Source organism: Muntiacus reevesi, chromosome 1 (genome assembly GCF_963930625.1).
Source record: "Muntiacus reevesi chromosome 1, mMunRee1.1, whole genome shotgun sequence".
Taxonomy (NCBI): domain Eukaryota; kingdom Metazoa; phylum Chordata; class Mammalia; order Artiodactyla; family Cervidae; genus Muntiacus; species Muntiacus reevesi.
This window is the reverse complement of record NC_089249.1, coordinates 183,329,744-183,341,968: the sequence shown is the minus strand read 5'-3', so window position 1 is coordinate 183,341,968 and position 12,225 is coordinate 183,329,744. Positions and strand designations below refer to the sequence as shown.

Sequence of the window (12,225 nt, the reverse complement as noted above, 5' to 3'; positions counted from 1 at the left end):
TGTCCAGCCCCGTGGCCCGTTTCAGCATCCCTTGACCAGGAGCACAGGTGACTTTGTATTAACACGGCAGCCTCAACCCATGAGGGGCGTGGGTGCAGAGCTTTCCTGGGGAGGGGACCCAGCCAGAAACCAGTGGCCAGGCATCCTCAAAGGATTCACTGCCCCCTCCTAGCACCAGGCAGGCCTTTGTGGGGAGGAAGGGTCTACAACAGGGGATTTGGGTTTTTTCTTAAATATCACTTCTCTACTAAGTATTCTTGAATTGCCAAGACTTTTAGAAACAGGACAGCTTAGGGGAATCAGCCCTTTGACTTGTGATGTGAAAATACTGTGATTTCAGGCGAGCTGCGCCATGAGGGGTGAGCCGGGGCCCCTGCGTCGTGTACATAGACCCGCCACCCGCCACTGCGTCCTCACTCGCTGCGACTGAGCTCCCCTCATCTGTTCCTCGGGAGCGCGCGCCATGCCTCGGTTTGCCCCCTGTCCTCTGAGCCCCCAGGGTGAGGAATGTGTCCCCACCATGAGGATAGGATCTGGGATCAGCCTCTTTCTGTATTCCCCAGAGAGGAGAGTTTATATCCCTCCCCCCAACCCCTGACCTTCAGCTTCACCCCTGCAGTGCCCAGGATGGACTTGGGGGAGGAGAAGGTGGGTCTCTGGGTCACACCCCTGTCAGAGGTGCCCGTGAGGATGCGTGCCATTACCAGAGGGGGACGGCAGCACTGCTGGGGTAGATTGCAGCACCCTCTCCACTTTGCCAGCTCACCTTGCTCCCGCCAGCACTCTCCTGAGCAAGAAGGGTGGGGGCCAACCCCTTGGGGAAGAGGGCCCTGAAACCCTCAGTGGAAAACTCAGGGGGCAGGTGTATCCTTCAGCAAAATTTGGGGACCCACAGCCAGTAGCACCCAGAAGCTGGGGACAGACGCACAGCAGAAGGGACCCTGACTGCATTGGGTCCAGCCCCCACCCCCACTGCAGTCCACAGAGCTCCCTGGGAGCAGGCCTGCGGGGCCGGAAGGCAGGGGCAGGGGGGTGTGTTCATGGCCCTTTCCCTAACGCCGCCTCTGTGCTAACCTCCAGCCTCCCCACTGGCCGTAGGGCAACCTGCCTGCCTGGTGGGCGTGCACAGGGGCTGGGAGCCCGGCTCTGGGTGCTTGGCTGGCTTTTATGTGCTGTTACCTACTTGTGGATTTTGAGGCCTGAGCCAGGAGAGTTTTGACATCCTAGGTGTGTTGGGCCTGATTGCTTCAGGCGGCCGACCTCCGAGGAGGATGGCTGGCCAAGTGGGCCCATCATGAAGCCCGTGTGTCACATGGGGGTGGGCTAGGATGGCTGCCCATTTGTCTGTCCATCAGATGCTGGTGAGACCCTTGCATGGAGAATGAGAGGTCCTGTGTCGTCTGTCCGTCCTGCCAGGGTAGCTGTCCGGTGTAGGGGCTGTGTGCCGGCTGCTGGCTGGCTGCGGCCTGGTCACGGGAGATGGGGGTAGGTGTGAGGCCCGTGGCGGGGCTGGGCAGGGCTCAGGCAGCGGGGACGGCACCCTCTGTCCAGCGGCTGGGGCCCGAAGAGTCCCTGAGATCACTACTCCTTGAGCTTCTGTGGACCGGGAGACCTCCAGGGGCTGAGTTCTCCTGGGATGCTACACTTCTCCCCAGATTGCCACACCTGGGCTGACCCTGAGCTAGTTCATAACCAGACATGCTGCCGACCTCCTACCCCAATTCCGGATTCTGACTTTCCTGCATGTCCAAAGAAGGCGTCCCCACCCCAGGGTGCAGGCTGGGCGTGGTGAGGCCTGGTGGGGTTGGGAGACCCTCCACCTCCCCTGCCCCCACCCCAGTCATGACAAAACGGGAGCACTCCCCCACTCCCTGGGTTCTGAGGGAGCTGTGGTCAGAGGCCTCGGGGTACCCTTGGTATGGGGTTAGGGCACAGAGGTGCCAGATCAATGGTACCTGGTGCTCTTGGGCGTGATGCTTCAGGTGAGGGGGCTGTGGCCGCCTGAGCCTGCACCCCCGCCACACCACCTGAAGAGCTGGAGTGGGGGGACTGGGTGCCTCGCCTACCCTGGGAGGCCTGCCTGGGGTGAGTGGGCAGCCTGGTCTGTTTCTGCCCTGCTCCGTTCTCAGTGGACCCTGGGCCCCCCCAGGGGGTCTCTCAGTGTATGACAGGGGTCCCTGTGATGTTCCTTCGTCAGTTTGGCCTGAGCCAGCTCTTTTTGGTTTCCTTCAGCTTTTGGGGGTCCTGGCTGGTGGGGCTCAGGCACCTCTCGTAACCATTGTTGTGCCACAGGCGCCTGGCACAGACAGGAATTCTCCCCCAGCGGAGGCAGAGTGACCTGCGCCCCCAGGCCTGGACACTGGGGTACCTCTGAAGGCGCCAGGGGGTGGGCAAGACTCTTGCGACCCAGGCGTCAATTCCTTCTTGTCCTTCGGAGCTCAGGCCCATGGTCTCTGGGTCCCAGGCTCGTCCCAGGCAGGGTAGGAGGCAGGGGCTAGATGTTAGGAGCTGATTCCAGGCAGCTCCCCCCACCTTCTACCCAACTGAGCAGCGCCCAGCACCCTGTCCCCAGGAGCCAGACATGGGGGTTGCCCTCCTCTCACAGGGTTGTGGGATCTGGGGGCAGTCGATGCCCAGCCTGTCATTTCTGACCTCCTGCCAGCTGGGGACAAGGGGACACAGCTGTGGTACTTGCCACCGGACTTCGGGAGGGAGGGCTTTGGCAGCTGAGGTCCGCTGACCCTGCCACGCCCTCCGCAGGAAACTGCCCTTCCCCTTCTAGGAGCTGGGCAGTGCCACTGATATATGCAAACCCTCCAGTCCCGGCCCTGTCCCACCTGTGTCCCTCTCCCCAGGCTGGCTCTCCCCCCCCCCCCCCAGCATGTACATTGTGCTGTAGATGTCCCGTGGGCTGCACGCGTGGGTGCCCACAGCAGGCGGGGGCGGGCGCTCAGGGCGCACTCGGCCAGCCCCTGCCCATCCTTTCTGGCGTGGACGCTATATCGTCTTTGTACCTTTGCATCCTTTGTAATGAAACGTAATAAAAATTCACTGTTTTCGTCTCTGCCTCCTCCCTTTTTTTCCTCCCCTCTTCTCCCGCCTCAAGGATGAGATGTCGGTTTTGCAGGTGCGCCAGGTGGGAGCCGCCCAGAGACCACACACACGTGAACACGGACACCCAGGCCTGAGCCCCTCACACACACACACACCGCAGGATCCCAGCCCAGATGCTCCAGGGGCACGGAGGGGACGAAGCAGCGGGCCTGGGGCCTGCAAATCAAGGCCTGACACCCCCAGTCAGGCTGCTAGGGCCCCGGCCAGTCAGCGGGGAGTCAGTGGCAGTCCCCACCCCCACTGCCTGAGTTTGGGGTCTCTGGGCCAGCCTCCCCTCAGAGACTCGACCCTACCATCTCCCCAAAGCAGAGACCACAGCCAACCCCTCCGCCACACAGACACACTTTATTTTGTCGTCCCTGAGCCCCTCTCCTTCCCCCCAAGGCCGACTGCCTCCTGGGGCCTGGTGCCGATGACCTCCCATGGGGAGGGCAGCCGCGAGGGTGGCTGTCATCCAGTGGCGGGTCCCCAACCCCATCCCTAGGCCTGCAGCAGCCTCTGGGCCTCGTAGTCTTCGGGGATGGTGTCTGTGGAGAGAGGGTGAGCAGGTGAGAGGCGGGTGAGGGTGGGGGGTGCAGACTCCCCGCCTTCCCTGATGGGGGTCCTCTTACCATTGCAGCGGTAGCGCAAGTTGGCCCAGATGATGTTCTCCTGGGAGAAGCAGAAGACCCCCAAACGACCACCCCGCATGGTCGTATCCAGGACCACGTTGCTGTCCGCCACCAGCTCTGGGCCCTCATAGAATCGCACTCTGCAGGGGAGGAGGACCATGACTCGGGGCCCTAGGCCAGGCCCTCCCCTCTCAGAGCGTCAGCACCCTGCCCAGTGAATTAGCTTCTCTTGTCTAGGAGAGGGGACTGTGTCTCCCTGCCTGGGCAACACTCAGGGCAGAGGGGGCTCCTGATCTGAGCCTCAGTTCCCCTGTGTGAGGATAGATATGCAGGGCGAGCATACAGTAGATGCAAAACCTAGCACCTGGACTTCCTGGCAGCGCAGAGTGGGAACTGAGAAACGGGGAGTGGGTGAGACCCCACCTTCTGCTATGTATGTGCAGCGTTCAGAACCCCCCAGCCCTGCCTGGGTCCAGGCCACCCAACCTGGCCCCGCCCTTCAGGAGTCCAGGCCCGCCCCTGTCCTACCTCCCCTCTGGGCCCGCCCACTGAGCAGCTCTCTGCAAGACCTGAACCCTCCCCATGTCCTCGGAGCGGTATCATAGCCACCGGGCCAAACAGTTATTTCTGCCTATATTATTCCCATTTTACAGGTAAGGGGACCAAGGCCCCCGGAAGCAACCCCCTCCCACAAGAGCCAGGTATGAGCAGGGACTCAGGGCCCCTTGGCGGAAGGCGGGTCCCCACCTGATGTAGCCCACTTGGGGCCGGTGCTGCAGGAACCAGCGGTAGGATGTCTTGTCCTTCCAGCCCACGTTCCGGGGATCCTTCCACAGCAGCCGCACCTGTGACGCTGTGTCCCCCGTGTGCCACAGTGCGTTCCGAAGCTGCTCCCCAGGGCCTGTGGAGGACTTCACAGCCTATCACACCCAGGAAGAGGGGAGTGGGGTCAGGGACCATACAGGCCACCAAGGCCCCCAGACCGCACGGAGCTTTGGGTCGTAGAGGAGTGGTGGGTGTCCCTGGTATGCCTGGATGGGAGACTCCCAAGGAAGACTTGAGGGCCACATGGAGGTTTACAGGTAGGTTATAAGGGGCAGCAGTGGTAGGTAGGATAAACTAGAGTATAGAGGACTTAGGGAATTTTAGGGTTTCAGTGAAATACTGGGGTCCGGTGGTGCTAGTGGTAAAGGACACGCCTGCAATAGAGGAGATGCAAGAGATGCGGGTTCCATCTCTGGGTCTGGAAGACCCCCTGGAGGAGGGCATGGCATCCCACTCCAGTATTCTTGCCTGGAGAATCCTATGGACAGAGGAGCCTGGCGGGTACAGTCCATGGGGTTGCAAAGAGTCGGACACGACTGAGCACATCTATTCTATTCTAGGGAGCCTGCAGGAGGATTTGGAACCTGAGAGAAAGTTTAGGGCTCTGTGAGAGGGTTTGGGTGCCCACGGGAAGACTAGGGGATCCTGGGGGAATGTTTGAGGGCCTGTAGGAGGACCTGGGAGGATATCGGTAGAAGGACTTTGAGGGCCTTAGGATAATGCCAGGGACTGTAAAGCTTGTGGATCTGTGGAAGTGTCGGGGCCTCAGAGAAGGCGCTGGAACCGAGTTGGGGAAGGGGCCAGCACCTTGAGCTGGATGCCGGGTTCTGCCACCGCACGGAAGGGGTTCGCCTGCCAGTACGTCTGCTCCATCTGTTTCCACATGACCACGTAGAAGCTGGAGCTGTCCTGATAGCCAAAGATGAAGCCAGCGTAGTCGTCATCCGTGGCAGTGTTCACGTGGAACGTGCCTTCGAAATCCACGCCATTGAAGGCCGTGTAACCTGGGGAGAGGAAGGCACGCTAGCCCCTGTCCTACCGGGATCCGGATCCGTCCCCGAACGGATCTGCCCCTTCGGAGTACAGAACGCCCAAGCCCAGGGTCCAGACCACCTAACCTGGCTCCGCCTTTCCTGAGTCCAGGCCCGCCCCGTCCCGCCGCTCCTCCGGCCCCGCCCCCCGAGCAGCCCTGCAAGGCTTGGCCCCTCCCCGCGTCTCACCGACAGCCAGCCCGGGGTCGCTGTTCATCGTCTGCACGATCTCCATACCCTGGTGAGGTTCAAAGGAAGAAGGGTGTCAGGCCAGGAGGACTCGGCTCCCCGCCCCCAGTTTAGGACCCGCTGTGGTGGCCCTGGGCTCCCCCCACGTCCCGCCTAGTCCTTGCCCCCACCTGGTTGAGCACCACCCAGTTAGGGTCTATCTGCGCGTCGCCCTCAGGGTCCAGCACGACTGTCTGGAAGGCCCGGAAGTCGGTGAGGGTGACCTCGGCGTTCTCCGGACACACATCGATCTTGTCTACCACCTTGTCCGCATCAAAGTCGCCCTGGCACGCGTCGCCCACGCCGTCCCCTGAGAGGAGGTGGGAGGCCCCCCCACAATGATAGAATGAGCTCCAGGCCCCGCCCCAGGCCTGGCCATGCCCATACAAGCTACTGGCCCTGCCCACGCCACGCCTCCAGCTCGGCTCACAAGTGCCACTGCCCCACCATGCCCACCCCAACCCTGGCGCCGTCCCCACCGCAGGCCCTGCATCCGGCCTTACGGTCCACGTCTTCCTGGCCCGGGTTGGGCACCAGACGGCAGTTGTCCCTACTGTCGGGGACCCCATCATTGTCGTCATCGTCGTCGCAGGCGTCACCCTGGCCATCCTGGTCTGAGTCCTGCTGGGCACTGTTGGGCACTGTGGGGCAGTTGTCCCTCGAGTCCTGGTGCCCATCCCCATCCCTAGAGTGGGTGGAGCAGGGACAATGAGACCCCAGAAAGCTGGGTCAGGCGCTGCCCACCCTGGGTCCCCACCTCAGCCCCAGATGGCCTGCTTACTGGTCTTGGTCGCTGTCACAAGCATCGCCCACGAAGTCGTGGTCCACATCACTCTGGGGGCCAGAGGAGGGGGAGGATACAGACGTTCATAATCGGGGCAGAAGAATTCAGACGCCTCTCCCCCACCCCCAGTTCCAGAGCCAATATCTTCCTGAGCCCAAGCAACACCCCCCAAATTGTTCAGACTGGGCTGGAGTCTTGTTAACCAGCCTGGGACTCACCCTGGGGGCCTGACCCAGCTGGAGTCTGGCCTACACTCACCTGGTCTGCGTTGCTCTTCTGAGGACAGTTGTCACAGGCATCTCCTACACCGTCCCCATCAGTGTCCTTCTGATCTGAGTTGGGCACCCTGGGGCAGTTGTCCACCGGATTGCGGATCCCTGAGAGAAGCCGGGGAACAGAACCGGATCCCCAGATGGGGACGGGGCCAGGCTGACTTCAGCAGAGCAGGTGCAGACCTGGGGTTAGCCTGGGACAGAGTCCCCGCTTCACCCTTGGCTGCCAATAACTACAAAGTTAAACCAAGTATTCATGCCCAGTCCCCAGCCTCTTAGAGACTAAATGAATGGAGCGGTGAAGGGACTGGCTCAGTGTGCGCACCACCTTGAGTCTCTGCCGGGATGTAAAAATGGTACCTCCTCCATGGGGCCCTGTCCCCCGTGCTCACGGCTCTATCCTCTTTCCCCCTGCAGCATCTAACACAGGGGCCCCCTTTCCCTCCTCCAAAAGGTCTTCCCACTTGCCCTCGGCCTCCCAGCTTGCATTTCTGCCCGCGGAGCAGGGTCCCTGGCGCCCTAGGCGAGCTCACCCGCTCCGGCTTCCAGAAGAGGCGGAGCCCAGCCTCCAGCCAAACCCCACCCCTTGGTGCCCGCCCTTCCCTCTCCTCTCCTCCCCTGCCCAGAACTTACGGTCGCCGTCTATGTCGTCGTCGCAGGCGTCGCCTCGGCCGTCCTTATCTGTGTCCTTCTGGTCGTCGTTCTTCTGGGACCGACAGTTGTCGCACGCATCGCCCCACTTGTCGCCATCTGTATTTCGCTGGTCTGGGTTCCGCACGAGCGGGCAGTTGTCCTAGAGGTGAAGGCCGGTTAGGGGATAGGCAGTCCTAGGGAGTCAAAAGTCACTCCCCAGACTGTCCAGCTCCGAGGCCCCGCCTTCTCTGCATTCCCCGCGCAGTCCTTTGGGACCCCCGAGATCAGCCTCTGAGGCCACACCCGTCACCCGGAGACACGCCCCCACCCGGTCTCGCCCAGGCCCGCACTTTTGCCCCACCTTCTCATTGAGGACGCCGTCCCCGTCGGCGTCCGGGTCGCAGGCGTCTCCGATGCCGTCGCGGTCCACATCCTCCTGGCCTGAGTTGGGCACCGTCACGCAGTTGTCCTAGGGGTGGGCGCGGCGGACGTTAGGGGCGTGGCCAGTAGCCCCGCCCACCCCACCAGGCCACGCCCTCCAGACCGCCCCCACCTTTCTGCACTGGCGCTCAGAGCAGCGTAGCTTCTCGTCCGGAAAGCCGTCCAGGTCCGTGTCGCGGCCGCAGAGAAGCCCATTGCCAGCCCAGCCGACGGCGCACTGCGGGCGGGGGAGTAAGTGGGTACTCTGGCGTGGCCCTACTACACCCGCACCCACACCCCATTCCACTCCCGGCCCTCTCGCACTCACCACGCAAGATCGCGACCCATCACGCTCCAGGACGCAGTCGGCCTTCTCGTGGCACGGGCTGGGCGTGCCGTCAGGGCAGAAGCGCTGTGGCCGCCGACGGCAGCCCGATGCCTGGTCGCCCACGAAGCCGGGCTGGCACGGGCCGCACTGGAAGGAGCCCTGAGCCCGGGCCACAGGGGGTCAGACCCCGCCGCCTGACACTTCCGCCCCACCCTCCATCTCTCAGTCCCTCCTTCTCCTCCCAGGCCTTACCACAGTATTGACGCATACGGAGTTGGGGACGCAGTTGTGCTGCCCGGTCTCACACTCGTTAATGTCCGTACAAACCTGGGTGGGAGGGAGCGCACTGGTCAACGTTCCCAGGCAGGTACCCCAGACCTCCCACCCAATTCACGAATCCCTCTGAATCCTGCCTCTTCCCTACATCTTACCTCCCACCCAATTCACGAATCCCTCTGAATCCTGCCTCTTCCCTACATCTTGCCTCCAGTCCCGACCATCCCTGATGGGAAGCCCTTCACTTCCTCTTCCCCAGATTCCTGTCCCCATCAGTTGCCCCTGGAGCCAAGCAGGCTGCGAGGCTGGAGTTTACTTAACAAAATGCCCCCCACCCCGAAATGCTCCTCCTGGCTCTCCAACCCCCGACGACCCTCACCTGTTTGTTGGCCTTGGCAAAGGCCAGCCCCACGCCCTCGTGGGCGGGGCCACTGAACCCTGGTGGGCAAGCCTCGCAGCGGAAGCCCGGACTGGTATTGATGCAGCGGACGCGAGGGAAGCAAGGATGGGCGGTGCACTGGAGGAGGAAGGGCCGGGGAGAATCAGAGGACGAGGAGCTGGGCCTCCCCGAAAGAGGCGCCTTAGGACTTGTAAAGTTCAAGGGCCATCAGCTAGCTATAGGAGGGAGGGGGTGCCATGTGGGGCAGAGGCTATTGTCCCAGAGGTCACACACGGCTTTGCCTTGACGTGGGAAAGGGCAAGACCAGGCGAGGAGAGGGGCCTGCCTGGAGCGGGGGTGTTTCTGGGACCCGGTGGGCTGGATGCTCATGGACGGGGGAAATTTTGAGGGCGGGCGTCCCCAGCGGAGGGGGGAAGTGGTCGTCGGGGCGTGCGTGCGCGTCGGTGAGGAGGTTGCCGGGGCGGGGGCGCCCCGGTGGTGGAAGGGTCGTTGGGGTCGGCGACCCTGGGCGGTGGTAAGTGGGGTCGATGAGGGGGACCACTCCCGGCGGTAGGGGAGTCGTCGGGGCGGACGTCACTGGCTACGGAGGAGGTCGTCAGGGTGGGCGTCCCAGGTGGAGACGGGCGTGGTAGGGGTGACTGTCCCCCGGCGGTGGGGAGGTCGTCTGGACCTGCGCCCTCAGAGGTGAGGGGGTCCTCTCCCGGAGGACCCCCAGCGGACGAGGAGGTCGTCGGGGCGGGGCGGTGGGGAGTTGTGGGGCAAGCGTTGGGGGTTCGTCGGGGCGGTGGTGGCAGACGCACCTCGTTGACGTCGGCGCAGTGCGAGCCGTTGCCCGTGAAACCTTCGGGGCAGGGTCCGCAGCGCGCGCCGCTGGCTGTCTCGGTACAAGCCACTCCGGGGAAGCAGAAGCCGGGCGAACACTGGCTTAGCGGCCGTACGGTCAGTCTGGGGGTGCGCGCGGGTTGCATCCCTGCAGGGAGTGGGGCGATAGTGGTTAAAGCCACGCCCAGGGGCGGAGCCTATCGAGACAGAGCCTCCCATCTAGGCAAGATCCTGGCTGTTCCGCGACCCCGCCCCGTACTGAGTGCTCCGCTCTCCAGGTCTCTGAAGTCTCTGGATCTCTGCGGCCGACCGTTTTTTTTTTTTTTTTTTTTTTTTTCGCTTCTCCTTGCGCGACTCCACCTCCCTGCCTCTCTCGCAAGGTTTCTGGCTCTTTGGGGGGTCTCCCCCTCCCACAGTCTCTGTCTCTCTGTTCCTCTCTCTCCATCTCTCATCCCATCTCTCCACCTCTGTCAGCCTCCGTCTTCTTCTCTGTCTCTTTTGCTCCCGGTCTGTCCTCTGACATCTGGATCTGTTTCTGTCTCCCCATCTCTTCTCGCTCCCCGGCCACCCCGTCTCCGCCGCCCCGGCTGCGCTCACCGCACGCGTCACACTCCATCACCGTGTTTTTCAGGAACGTAATCTCCTTGACCTTTGGTGCAAGGGAGATGGGGTGTGGTCAGCGGGGCTCCATCCTTCTCCTTCCCCGCCGGTAACCCCTCTCCCTCTCTCAGACTCCCACCCCATGGCACCACCATCGCGCACCCTCTCCCCACAGGACTCCCTTCCCCCAGATCCCTACTCTCCCAGCCCCTTTTCCTCCTTCCCTGGAATTTCCTTCTCCCCTCACGGATCCGTACCCTCTCCCGTAGAGCGCCGCATCCCTGGGACCCCCACCCCCTTCCTTTCCGTAACTCCGGCCCCTCTTCACCTCCATTAGGACCAACTTCTCCAGTCCCCTCCCACTCCCCCACGCTCCCCTGCCTCCGAGACCCACTTCCCCTCTTCCAAGTTTCTGTCTTCTCCCCTGCACCCCAGCCCCCCAACCCCGGCCGGCACCTGCTGCCGCAGGAGGTCCCGTACATCCTGCAGGGCCGCGTTGGTCTCCTGGAGTTCGCGCAGCATCTGCGGGCCCAGGTCCCCACCTGCGCTGACAGGGGGCGCTGGTGGGGCGTCGGGGACCGGCGACCCCCATCACCACTCCTCACCCCGCCGCTGCAGGGACCCCTGACGCGCACCCCATTTCTTGAGCTTCTGCCCCACTGCCTGCTGTCTCCCCCCGGCACGCCCCGGGGAACTTTGCCCGAGCCTCAAGGAGCCGCGACCCCAGGCCTCCCGCGAGTCCTGTCCTGGGGGTCAGAGGCACGGCATGGGGGCAGAGAGGCTTACCCAGTGGCGTCTGCCCCTGGCCTGATGCGCCCAGGGCAGCCAGCGTGAGCAAGAGAACGCGGGCGGCGGCGAGAAACATGACGGCGGCGGGGAGCTGGACTGCGGCTCGCTCTCTGCCGCCCACGAGGCCCGAGCGGCCTATTTATCCCGGCGGCGCGGCCGGCCCGGGGGACGGCCCACCGCGGCCCTGCCCAGCGTCCAGCCACAAGGTAAACAGACGGCGCTGGCCTACGCGTTCAAGGCCCCGCCCAGCGCTGCTGAACCCGGATCGGGTGAGGAAACTGAGTCACCGGGGGCTTGGGCTGAGGTTGGTGGGGCGGCGAATCAGTCAGGACCGCCCTCCAGCCCTCTCATTCACTTGTTTGAGAGACGGCTGCGTGCCAAGCCTCCAGCATAGCTGGAAACGAAGCGAGCCCCACAGCGGCTCCCCTCAGCTCACACTTGGGGAAACTGAGTCACGAGTGGCTTAAGGTTAGGAGTTACCTCCTCCCGCAACCCCTTTCTGGTCTTTACTCTCTGCAGTTCTCTGGCTGATGAGTAGGTGGTGGTGACACCCTGGTCGCCCAGAGGCCAGAGCCCACTCAGTCACCCGGTCTGTGCACGGGCCTGTGTGTGTCCCTCCCCACACAGGAGGGCTAGCAAATTAAGGGATTCCAGCTGGAGGAGGTCTGAAGGGGAGCCCTGTGCTTCTGTTTGTCGAGACTTTGCCCATACCATCGCAGCTCCAGCCCAGCGTTGTGGGAACAGCCTGTAGTAAAAATAGAAATTATTGCTAATCAGGAAAATCCTCCCAGCCCAGCCATGCACTTAAGCTACAAAACACCTCTGTTTTCTGGTATTAACCCTCTCTACTGCTACCCTCCAGTGTTTGCAGCCTCTATTCTATAAGCAGGGAAACTGAGGTCCAGAGAGGTGAAGCAGCTAGCTGAAAGCTACTGAGAGGGGCAGAGATGAAGCCAAGGTAAGGTCATTACCAGATCTGTTCTAGTGGGAGGTTGCAGAGAAGTCACTGAGGGCTTCCTGGAGGAGGTGGCAAGACACCTAAAGGAAAGGAGGACTCAGATCAGGGGATTAAAAAAGGTGAGGACAATTCTG

The 12,225-nt window shown here is 62.7% G+C and overlaps 1 protein-coding gene across 1 annotated transcript; it reads right to left on the bottom strand.

The window, feature by feature from the left end:
• Positions 1 to 3,447: 3,447 nt before the first annotated feature.
• Positions 3,448 to 11,229, bottom strand: COMP (cartilage oligomeric matrix protein). The gene is made up of 19 exons (XM_065931495.1): positions 11,131 to 11,229; positions 10,801 to 10,886; positions 10,342 to 10,393; positions 9,723 to 9,892; positions 8,902 to 9,039; positions 8,499 to 8,573; positions 8,247 to 8,405; positions 8,052 to 8,156; positions 7,860 to 7,967; positions 7,499 to 7,658; positions 6,852 to 6,970; positions 6,591 to 6,643; positions 6,313 to 6,494; positions 5,941 to 6,119; positions 5,771 to 5,819; positions 5,358 to 5,554; positions 4,473 to 4,645; positions 3,726 to 3,865; positions 3,448 to 3,641 (listed from the first exon to the last, which is right to left on the bottom strand). Exons 1-19 carry the CDS (start codon positions 11,207 to 11,209, stop codon positions 3,595 to 3,597), a joined length of 2,271 nt encoding a protein of 756 aa, XP_065787567.1. The 5' UTR covers positions 11,210 to 11,229; the 3' UTR covers positions 3,448 to 3,594.
• Between the last annotated feature and the right edge of the window lie 996 nt (positions 11,230 to 12,225).

Coding starts and splice junctions, on each gene's coding strand:
- COMP (XM_065931495.1), bottom strand. CDS start 11,209: ATGTTTCTCGCCGCCGCCCGCGTTCTCTTGCTCACGCTGGCTGCCCTG. Junction 9,893..10,341: donor GATGGAGTGTGACGCGTGCG/GTGAGCGCAGCC, acceptor CACTCCCTGCAG/GGATGCAACCCGCGCGCACC. Junction 6,644..6,851: donor AGAAGAGCAACGCAGACCAG/GTGAGTGTAGGC, acceptor TCTGGCCCCCAG/AGTGATGTGGACCACGACTT.